At 46.5% G+C, this 12,172-nt stretch overlaps 1 protein-coding gene across 1 annotated transcript in view; it reads right to left on the bottom strand.

The window, feature by feature from the left end:
- Positions 1 to 306: 306 nt before the first annotated feature.
- Positions 307 to 12,172, bottom strand: part of LOC144123105 (uncharacterized) — a 66,775-nt gene continuing 54,909 nt past the window's right edge. The window contains exon 10 of the mRNA XM_077656011.1: positions 307 to 637. Coding sequence (XP_077512137.1) covers positions 489 to 637 — 149 coding nt within the window. The 3' untranslated portion in view covers positions 307 to 488. The remainder of the gene's footprint in view (positions 638 to 12,172) is intronic.

Here is a 12,172-nt window from a genome sequence, read left to right as displayed (position 1 = left end):
AGGGCGGCCGTTACCCGTCCAATCTAGGTAACATACTCACGGTAGGTGCACGATTCAATTTTCGCTAGCTACATATACCCCCTATCTCAAAGGCGCCTCGGCGCCGTTTACTGGGAGGAAGTCCCTTATCTAATTTACACAACTGCCTCTGTAAAATCTCTATACTTAATTTGATGAGATAACTTTATATTGGTGAGATAACGGCCTGCAGCAGATGTAAGCTGGCTGTTGTGATGCATAGGCGTCACGAAAATTGTGGCGAATGATTTGAAGAAACAAACAAGCATCACAAGATTACTGCTCCAGGTCCCTTTAATACAGGGTATGTTTCTCTCTGAAACATTTTATGCACAATCAAATGTAATAACCACCACCACCACTGGCCCTCGCCTTTCAATTTAGTCACTTCCCCCACTTTTATTTACGTTGGGTTTTTGGCTACACTGTGATATCTGACCGTGAAATGTTGCTTGCTCTCCCGATTGATATCATGCTGTTGAAATCGTGCGGTCGAGTCTCTGCAGCGATGGGAGCATCTGAGCCAGGTCGCGCCGTCGTATTTTTCCCGTCTCTGTTGTGGGGATGGCGTTCGTGACGTAGACTCCAGCACAATGATGCCGATACCAGGAATGCCGAGCTGTGAGTAGAAGCGAAAAAGGCAGAGCGACAGATGAATACTCGAAGTTTTATACGCACAAGCATTCCAGTAGCACTAAACGTATATCAGGCTCTTAAATTCCCGACTCAAACTCCATCCTGGCGCACTAGACTTGCAATCGGCCTCCACGGCCTCTGATGTCAGCGCGCAACACATTGTCCACTGGCTTTTCTTAAGGAGCCTCTAACTGCTGCTATTCGCAAGCGCAACTAGCTGTAGCCTTAAGTATGCCTAAATCGATTATCTGGGCAGCGAAGCTCTGTATGTAAGCACGACCACACCACAGTTGAGTAACATAAATGGTTATCGGTTTGTCCGCGTGGAGTACATCAAGAAATATTTCCAAAGACCTCACTTGATCACTATAAATTTCATGAAGTTATATTTCTCTTCGAGTATTGGCGTTCTTAATAAATCATCCAGATCGTTCGAAGAAAACCAGAAGACAACGCAGTGGTGCTTTGTCGAGGAAGTGTCCGGCAGGCATGCGAAGACTGCCTAAAATTTCTTCCGTCGTCTAGGATATGCAGCTGATCTCAAAGCTGGAAACCAGACAAACGCTCTTATAAACATTCTTTGATTTCCTACACCACAGCTCTATTCCATGGCAGGTGCTGCGTATCTTCGTAACAACTGATATTAAGGGAAAATCATTTTAGAGATCATGAGTCGCGTGGAATTGATTGGTAACGCATTCACCAATTTGTAGCCAATCCGCAATTCAATCCACAGCGCTCCAAAAAGCCAATCCATAATCCAACAGACCATACGATAATCCACAATCCAATTCATAAAGGCACGAACTGTCAATGAAGAAAAATAAGACGACAAATTTTTGGTCTAGGCGGGAATCGAACCCAGCCCTACGGTGCGCGAGACGGGGGCGATTCCAGGGGGCCACGGTGGCTCTCTTTTTTCTTTATTTCATGGAAATAGTGCCAAAAAGAAAAATCTAAGCATGCTTACGCCACAAAACACCAGGCCACCGCACCGCTGCACGACCCCACTTTCCAAAAAATCAAAAGTCTGGGAGGCGCACACATGTATCCGATAGGGGAGCCAGCTAGGCGGCTCTTCCAGGACAGCATATACTCCCCGCACCAAAGCGCACTGCTCACCAACCAAAGATTTCGGCGACCGTGGTGATGTGGCGTGACGGTTACCATGCGGCTATTCCAGAGCCTAAATAGTCCCAGCAACATAAATAGATGACATGACACAACACAGTTTTTCGCCGCAGGCAAAAAACTGATACTGTAGGGTGTGATGTCTGTCCTTCTTAATTGTTCGTTGTAATACGTCCAGACAAACAAAACATCAAGGCAAGGAATAAAACAATGATCAATTGTCTCCAGTCTATTGCACAGGCGGCAATTCACCGTCCGTGGCACAAGCATCTCCTTAGCATTGAGCCATGCCTTCACAGGCAGCGTAGATGTGTGCAGTTTAAAGAATGCTCTGGCAGCCGAAGAAATGGACATTCACCTAACACGTTTTAAAACACTGAAGCCAAGGAACTCCAGAAAAGGTTACCGATACAATGGTCCAGGAAATAAATACTGTGCAACTGCCCGAGTCATCTGCCTTCTGGAGAGGCTATACAGCTAGCCTAAATAAAAGCGCACAGTGAGGAAATTGAGAGTGTCCGCAACTTTCTTAAGGAATCCCCATAAAGGCCCCTCACGAGTGTGTCCAGCCGGTGCGAATAAGAAATGCAAATGAGTACTGAGATTCCTAATAAGCACAGCTACTAACAAAGGCTGGTGTGAAGATTTGAAGAACAAAAAAAACGCGAAAGAAGCGGATGCACGAATAAGTGAACAAGGCCTATTCGACCTGACTCTAGCGAAATACAAGGGTTGTCGCGACGCATGAGTTCCCATTGGGAACGACATACCGAGGTGGCAAATATTATGTGCATCAGCTGCACTTTCTTCCTCGCACAGTGGAGAACCTGTAGCACATAGGCAAGTTTTGCAAAAAAAAAAAACGTTGCAGACTTGAGCCGCAGCGAACATTGACAGGTCCCTACCCATCGAAGCCTGGGTTTGTCGGCTCATGGCGATTATCTGTGAATCCCTGTAGGCTCCACTGTTTTGAATTTGGTGAAGACGAACGTCGAATTAGTGAAGTGTCCGGCGTTTGAACTAAATTAAAGCGCGTCTAGTGAATGCAGAGCTGTCTTAGAAGTGTACATGAGTAATTATTAGCATTTTAAATATAGATGTTGGAAACAATCGAGTATAAACGTACGTTTCAGTAAATTAACCTCTTGCTTGGCGTGTCATAGAGTCATCAAGGGGCACCCACTGAAGCCCCCCCCCCCCCCCCTTTCAATGTACGACGCTAGCCCAGTCGATGGCGCCTTAATGAAAACAATTTTTTTCAGATAACTGTACGTAAGCAATGTTGACACGAAATTGAGAAAGCGAACAAGAAAATTCACAAGCAAATATCTGGACAGCAGTGGGGGGGAAAATCAGCAATTATCGGTCAAGAAAAAGGTTAAAGAAATAGAAAGAACTCTGTGGAAAAAAGGGATGCTGAAGAAATCTGCATTGGGAACATATAGGATCTTTAAGCAGGAAATAGCCAAAGATAATATCTATGATAATTGTAGGGGAAGCTTTTTGTTGTTTGAGGCCAGGACGGGAGTTTTGCGGACTAAGACATATGGAGTCAGGTACCACGAGATAGACACGTTGTGAGTTGCTGGAGAGGAGGAAACGGCTGAACACTTGATACACAGAAGTACTTGTATTTGGGCGTGTTGGTTCATATCTTTTCAGGAGGACACAGGGGCGCAACATAAACACACGGACATAGAAGTAGACAGGGACGAGCGCTTACTATCAACAGGCTTTATTTGACGTAGACCGTTAATATACTTTCGCCTACCCAAGCGCCATTGTGCGAATCACAAGCACGTGGGAAACAGAAAACACCAAAAGAAATCGAAAGGTAGGCGATTACAGAAATCTATCTAAGAAAACCGTTTCAGATCGGCGAAGCATTACAGACGAATCACTGATGCAGTTATCTCCTTTTCTCCTGTGTAATAGGCTTCCACCAGTTCCCGTTCAATCTGATCGCGGTTTCTCAACAATACTCTACAGTCCGATAATCGGGGAAAACAGGCGACCTTAGTCTTCTTAGTGCATTCTTGGCAATGGTCCGGGAGATGGGAGCCTGTTTTCTTTAAAGAATTTTTGTGCTCCAGAAGGCGCTGGTTGAGGCAGCGTCCAGTTTGCCCAACGTAAACCTTCCCGCAAGTGAGCGGGAACTGATACACAACTCCTTTTTTTTGCAGGTTACGTGGGGCTTACGGTGTTTTACGCCACACTCTTGCCGTTTTTCTTTTCTTCTTATGCGTGCGCACAGACCGGACAACTTTCGCGGAGCAGAAAAAACAACTTCTACTCCGTACTTCTTGGCCACCTTCTTAATGTTGTGGGAAGTTCTGTGTACGTATGGTACCACCTCCGGCCTTGAACACTTCGTTGGGTCTTTCGCGTTGCTCTGCTTGCTGCCCTTCAATTTTTTGACCAAGGACTGCGTCACAGCAAGAATGAGGGAATCAGGGAAGCCTGCCTTTTCCAGCCTTGAGACCTGTGACAAGAAGCCAGCGTACACAGCGTGGTAACAGGACTTCGTTAGTGCCGATGAAAGACATTGTAAAGCGATAGCCCTTTTGACCGTCTTAGAATGATTAGAATGAAATGGTAGCAAATATTTCTTTGGACGTGGACAACTTCATGTCATTACTAGAGCTTTACCTGAATGCCACTTTTTTTGAATTTAATGATCGTACCTATCTTCAAAAGCAAGGTATTTGCATAGGCTGTTGCGTAGCCCCGGTTCTTTCTACTATTTTTTTATCGCAAGTTGACCGCTCTTTGAGTGAAACTTTTGACTCAGACCGTATAGCTCATGTCTTCAGATATGTAGATGACTACCTGGTTCTGTTGAAGGAAAGTGATTTTAGTGTTGACGAGGCCGTAGCTGATGTTTTAGACACGTTTGGTAGGAAAGGCATGGGACTCACCTTTACCCATGAAAAGCCAAGCAGTGATAACCAACTGCAGTTTTTAGATATCACCTTAACATTTAACCCTTCACACGTTTGCTGGCGGTATTGTCCGCGCGCAAAGAAAGATTTGCTACCATTTCATTCTAATTATTCTAAGACGGTCAAAAGGGCTATCGCTTTACAATGTCTTTCATCGGCACTAACGAAGTCCTGTTACCACGCTGTGTACGCTGGCTTCTTGTCACTGGTCTCAAGGCTGAAAAGGCAGGCTTCCCTGATTCCCTCATTCTTGCTGTGACGCAGTCCTTGGTCAAAAAATTGAAGGGCAGCAAGCAGAGCAACGCGAAAGACCCAACGAAGTGTTCAAGGCCGGAGGTGGTACCATACGTACACAGAACTTCCCACAACATCAAGAAGGTGGCCAAGAAGTACGGAGTAGAAGTTGTTTTTTCTGCTCCGCGAAAGTTGTCCGGTCTGTGCGCACGCATAAGAAGAAAAGAAAAACGGCAAGAGTGTGGCGTAAAACACCGTAAGCCCCACGTAACCTGCAAAAAAGGAGTTGTGTATGAGTTCCCGCTCACTTGCGGGAAGGTTTACGTTGGGCAAACTGGACGCTGCCTCAACCAGCGCCTTCTGGAGCAAAAAAATTCTTTAAAGAAAACAGGCTCCCATCTCCCGGACCATTGCCAAGAATGCACTAAGAAGACTAAGGTCGCCTGTTTTCCCCGATTATCGGACTGTAGAGTATTGTTGAGAAGCCGCGATCAGATTGAACGGGAACTGGTGGAAGCCTATTACATCAGGAGGAAAGGAGATAACTGCATCAGTGATTCGTCTGTAATGCTTCGCCGATCTGAAACGGTTTTCTTAGATAGATTTCTGTAATCGCCTACCTTTCGATTTCTTTTGGTGTTTTCTGTTTCCCACGTGCTTGTGATTCGCACAGTGGCGCTTGGGTAGGCGAAAGTATATTAACGGTCTACGTCAAATAAAGCCTGTTGATAGTAAGCACTCGTCCCTGTCTACTTCTATGTCCGTGTGTTTTTGTTGCGCCCCTGTGTCCTCCTGAAAAAATGAACACTTGATACTTTTCTGTAAAGGGCTTCACCCTGCAGTGTAAAGCAGCGGGTCTGATTTACTCAAAGCATTGGGGTTTAAGGGGAGTGAGAACAAGTAGATTTTAAGCGGGTAGAATTAACCAAAAGAAGGTTATCTCATTGGTGGTGAAAATCAGGACAAGAGTAAAATTTCACAAGTCATGGCTGGGTGCTTTGAACCACCGCCCGATTTAAAAGGTTCAGCCTCATCCATCCATCCATCCATCCATCCATCCATCCATCCATCCATCCATCCATCCATCCATCCATCCATCCATCCATCCATCCATCCATCCATCCATCCATCCATCCATCCATCCATCCATCCATCCATCCATCCACCCGTCCGTCCGTCCGTCCGTCCGTCCGTCCGTCCGTCCGTCCGTCCGTCCGTCCGTCCGTCCGTCCGTCCGTCCGTCCGTCCGTCCATCCATCCATCCATCCATCCATCCATCCATCCATCCATCCATCCATCCATCCATCCATCCATCCATCCATCCATCCATCCATCCATCCATCCATCCATCCATCCATCCATCCATATGCTTTCGCAATACTGCACGTAAGTTGTTTAAAGTGCCTCCTTAAATTCTGACATCCCGTGGGAAGCGAGACCCAGAAGGGCATTTATAGCATCAACTGAACTGTAGGCACTGATGAATATGCATTGACGAGCGATCGTTTTGCAGATCAAAGTTGATATGGAAAGCGCTATTCTTGTCGTTGGAAGGCACTTAGAGAATATTTAATTCAGAATGCACATAGGCCTGTCTGTGTGCAAACGAGGGTTGGTATAAGCCGTTGTGCTGTTTAACACAGCATTACTGGCTTCAATGGGCATTTTTATTTTTTCGCAGCTCTCATTACAGTTAATAAACAAACTGTGAGGGCGGAAGCCAATTAGTAGCGCTTATTTTTGTGGTCTTGCGTCAGTACGTGAATAAGAGACACAAATTTCCCGGAAACTGATGAAAAATAGGTTTCTTTCCTCTGCTCCTCGGCAGGATGGCTACACATGCTGTAGAAACGTGTCAGCAAAAAAAGATATTATTGAAATCCAGGAACTAAGCTCAAGGAGAGAAGTAACGCGTCAACTTTTTGTCCTGGCAGTGGCCGAGTGCCCTTGGTTCTAATCTCTCTATACAAAGGCCAGCCGACTGACTATATGAATGCCCCAGGCAAAAGTAGCGACGAGGCCTAAACCTTTTTCTAAGCCTATTCAGTCGTCACTCTATTTCAAGTGAAGTGCCGAGTATTGAACACATGTTCGGAGTCGCAGTTTCCTTGACGCGTTGGCGTCGTATTGCGTGTGTAAGAGCGCTCTCTTTGATATTACTGTCAAATAGCACTCGTAGAAATGCTGTAACAAGGTCTACACAGGCGCTATCTGCACTTCAACCTAATGGCCTACACATAAGCCGCGGAGGTGACCACTCTTTTAAACTGCAGCTGATGACAGAGCTCATGTCGCCCTCGATGCCAGTGGCAAAACCCGCGCATCTACCAAGGTACAGGCGTTCCTGTAGCTTTAAACCCGTCGCATTAATTTCTCGGCCCACCGGACGTGTAACAATTTTGCTTTGCCATCTATGGCTCGGAGTTACTTTCACATACCTGTACTCATTCTGTACTGGCATTGCCGACAGCCCTACTTGTGTGACATGTGGTTGGAAATACACAGTATAAAACACGCTTTTCGAATGTATGGTGCCGAAAGTCTAACGCTCTGTTATGCAATACACCTTATCTATCCCCCCTATGACGGCTAGTAAAATCCTATCGGCCCACAGCTATCGGCAGCCATCTTGGCATATTAATAATAGTTTGAAGTAATGACGGCCACGTGCTTTTAAGAGCGTTAGCTCTTATTAAGGACAGTTGCCGGGCCAGTTTGTACATGATCTCACCGAAAAACAGCGCGCTTACACGGGGCACGAGAAAGGAGACACGGACACACACAGCGCTGACTTACAACAGCAGGTTTTATTGCATTGCTCACAATAAATACTAGAAAGGAAAAACAAAAACAGTGGAAGGCGAGGAAGAATTCCTTCTGTCGCATCATGTCGTCATAGTTATTCAATATCTTGAATAACTATGACGACATGGAATTCTTCCTCGCTTTCCACTGTTTTTGTTTTTTCCTTTCTAGTATTTATTGTGAGCAATGCAATAAAACCTGCAGTTGTAAGTCAGCGCTGTGTGTGTGCGTGTCTCCTTTCTCGTGTCCCGTGTAAGCGCGCTGTTTTTCGGTGAGTTAGCTCTTACTCATCACGCTTCGAGATTTCGTGGGGTTTGCTAGAACTCTTGGTCGCAGCGCGATCTGCGGCAGCAGCTACTCATTACGTTTCGAGAGTTAGTGAGGTCTCTTACCACCATCGATCAATGCGCTATCTGTGGCTACTACTGGAAAACAGAGCTACGCGCATTGACACTCGTAGCGCCATCTACAATACAATTGCAGAAACAACCACCTTCCGCATGCCAATGATGACGTTATGGTCCAATATGGTGGATAGAGGTGGAACTATGCGAGTCTGACGTCAGGAGACAAAATGGCGGCATAGTTTCGGTTTCTTGAATTCAAGGTGGGGGCAATTGCAATTGGTTGTCCCTCTCATCCCATTCCCCCCCTCACCAGAACATATCCTAAACTGGGTAGGAAAACTGTCCCGTTACATGATCGCTATACATGTATACATTCATTCCGCTATATATGCTCCGACAACAACGGGCACCCATCCGGGGACAGTTGTCTACCGAGCTTGGTAGGAAAATAAAACCCCATGGGTTGTGGTGTAGAAATAAAACCGCAATTAAATAATAGGCAAGCACTGTATACATGCCATTATAATTTAAGCGTTACCATATCGCACCGCAAGCAGAATTCTAGGCCCACCTTGACCCCCCAAACGAAGCAAATTCCGTGTGGGACGTATGTTGAGGGGGTGCAACTCGGCAATGGGTAGACGTGCATCGTAACTGCTCTTACGGATGGCGCTAAGCGGCGATAGTTTCGCTAGGCGGCGTGGGTGCACGCGTAGCCGAGCATGGTGGCAATCCACCCCGTTTCAAAGAGTATTGCATTCCGTTTCTCGAGACCAGCGGCGCGTTCTTCGCTTTCTTCATCTAGCAAACCAAACAGCTAACGCTCGTTACTTCAACGTCTTCCAGACGGTGGCGGCCTTTTTTGTTATTTTTTATCAGATTGTGGTTTTGCAGCGGCAATGAAGTTACCTGGTGTCATTGCTCCTCGCCAGTTCCCTCTCTTTCCTGTGCGCCTTTTTGTATATTATTTACTGACATTGGACATTTCAACAGAGTTTAAAGCTAACCTATAGCTATAAGCAATAACACGCTCCTCGGTTTTCGTAGCATGCATTTAAGACCAGCCTTCGACGTAAACTAATCGAAAAAATAATATTTGACACCCGAAAGTGGCACGAACAAGGCGTAATTATCCGAACCATACATTCCCCCAAGAGAAAGATGCCCCATAAGCTCAATAAAGCGCATACCATGCAAAACAGAGAACGCATTCCCACGCAAGGACCCACCAAATGGGGCTGTTTTCATCTAAGACTCAGTATGCGCTGTGCTGGTGGTCGACAGAGAAGAATAGACTATGCAAACTACGCGAATGCACACTGTAGCCCCATCCGTTACTTTTTCGAAGCCGCCAATGCACTCGTTTCAAACCAACTGGCACTTGTGGTCACTTTGGCGCAGCAAATATGCCTAATAGTGCCGTCGTTCCGCTGGTATATTCTCAAAATTTTCTTGCTGAAAACGAGAACCGCCCCACTTTAAAATGCCCAGTGAGCACTCCTCCAACGCAGCCATCGCTTTTCCCCAACACCACAATCCCGCATGGGGGGGGGGGGGGGGGTTGTGCTTCCGCGTAGGACACGTTAATTACACAGAGCCCATACGCGTGAAAAACAACGTGAAAACAAGAGTTTCTGCGCAGGCCTCGCTGAAGAGAGCTTTAAGAGAAAAAGAAAATTTGGAGGATGCTTAAGCTTCGTCTTTAAGAGTGAGACGCGACAGCGTGTTGCAGCGTTCCCAAGGAGTGCACGGAACGCCACCGACCGTTCGGCGCGATGCGTGGCCCGTTGGACTATTTAAGCAAAGTACGCCTGTCTCACATATCACGGTGGACACCCGAACCGGGCCGTAAAGGAAGGAAAATGAAATGAAAATTGGTTTTAAGGAAAGAAAATGACGCCTGTCTCACAATTCTCGCTGGACACCCGTACCGCGCCTTAAGAGAAGGAAAATCCCTTCCCTTACAGCGCGGTTTACGTGCCCACCGAGATGCGCCATTTTTCGCCCACGGCCAACGCCGCCGATGACGCCGGCTTTTCTGCGACACGAGCTTCTTAACGCTGCCGCGTTAGAAAGTGATTGCACTGGAAAGGAAATGGGCCGAATGTTTTGCTGCCTTACATGGGTTACATTGCTTCGCATTCGAAGGGCCTGGGGAGGATGCAAGGCGATAACAGTAGATCTAAGCATAGAGTAGTCAGAGTAGAGATGACTAGAGTAGAGAAGGAAAACGGAGGGGATTGGAGGTCCCGTAGAACGGAAGAAGTTGCGTAAAGCAACAAAGAAAGACTGGAAGGAGGAAGAGACACAGTACATAAAAAGAAATAGAATGAACATTACACAAAGGTAAAAGCAGCGTTTTTGAAGAAATACCACCTGTCCGCCGCCGATTTAAGCAGACAACAGAGTTCCCTAGTCATTAACTCCAAGATTTGCTTATAACCACATATTTGACCTCTCGGAATGGTTAAACTTACACGAGGCATTTGGGAGTCATGGCAAGACACTTGAAATGATATGCCTTTAACAATTATGTGACTGTGTTCGTGCACGACCGGGCAGGTGAAAAAAATGTAGAACATGCCGCTGAGAGGACTGAAGAGGTCTGTATGTGTGTGCAATCCGAGAACAGACGCCTCTGGTTAAGCTCTATGCCAACAACATTTCCAAGAGGACATTTCGACAACCTGCAAGTCTGCACCCTACAGGTAGGAGGACCGCGGCGCAATGGAAATATAAAACGGTTCCAAAGCAGAAGACAAAAAAAGGCTGATGCCTTTGAAGCCAGAATTTGGTGGTGTGTTACCGCTGAAGAAGCCCTGACACTTCATTAGCAGTTGCAAAAGAACTCTTTTTTTTTTCATTTGTGGATACTAATGGTTAGGATGAGAACCTGCGCCTGTGAAGCCATATCTACGTGACAAGCAGGTTAACGGCAAATCTTGAGCCGTCTTGAGAGATTCCGCGGCCACTGCACACGCAATCCACCTCATTCAGGTAAACCCATGCAGACAACTTTAAGGGGAATGTGCATGGATAAAGTAGGTGACAGAAGAACACAGCTCGTATATGCAGATCGCACGGTTTATGAGGTCGAAGGTCACTTTGTCACTCAGCACCGATTCCGTGCTATCTCGAAATCTACCGGAGCAATTGCCATATTTTTCTTCTAGTCGGTCGGAGAAGATCCTACAGGAAAATGGCGTTAGTGCCGGTGACCGGGTCGTCCAAACGCTCACTCGCGCTAAGGGTCGCGAGACTGTCGCAGATGAGAAGCGAAGAGGGGAAGTTCTATTCCTACAGCTCACGGTGGGGTCGAACCGCATATCTGATATGGACAGCATCAGGACACCGTCAGAGCGGAGCATGCGAGGGAAGCACCTAGCACCAAGTCGCAAGAAGAGCCAGCTGAAGCTGTCGGAACTTCAGCACCGCCACGCTTGGATTATCTCTGGCAAACGTAAATCGAGGCACTATTGCAGCTGAGCAACCGTAGAATGGAATCCTCAAATATTTCATTTGCAAGATAGAGGAGTGCACGGCAAAAAGCCACGGGCGGTTCAGTTTGGAGCTAATCACGAATTTTCATGCACTAGCGTGGTTAGCCCTATAGTTTAGCATGATTTTTGTTGACTTTTTATGCTGTGCTTGATTTGAACTTGGTTATTTTGGTTGATATACTATATAGTGCATGTTTGTTTGATTGATATAATGCATAATTTTAGACTTGTACTGCAGTTAGAAGTACTTGCAACTGGGATTGCTGGTGCGTATTCGTGAAAGACATGAGAGCGCAAAAATGGCAATACGGACGAGTAAGGGAACAGGATAAGGGCAGGGGCTATATAAACGCTCTTCCTTGAATAAATCCTGTTGAAAGTGCAGCGCTCGTCCTGTTCCCTTACTCGTCCGTGTTGTCATTTTTGCGCGCTCATATCTTTCACGTGTACTGCAGAAGTTTTGGTCGTTGTTTGCATTCATAGATACCTCGAAGCCCTCATACCGCTCCTGGCGCAGGGGTGCAGAAGTTAAAAGACTGCCTTACGATGGCAGGCGCTG

This window comes from Amblyomma americanum, chromosome 3, assembly GCF_052857255.1.
Source record: "Amblyomma americanum isolate KBUSLIRL-KWMA chromosome 3, ASM5285725v1, whole genome shotgun sequence".
Lineage (NCBI taxonomy): Eukaryota > Metazoa > Arthropoda > Arachnida > Ixodida > Ixodidae > Amblyomma > Amblyomma americanum.
This window is presented reverse-complemented; position numbering and strand designations above follow the sequence as displayed.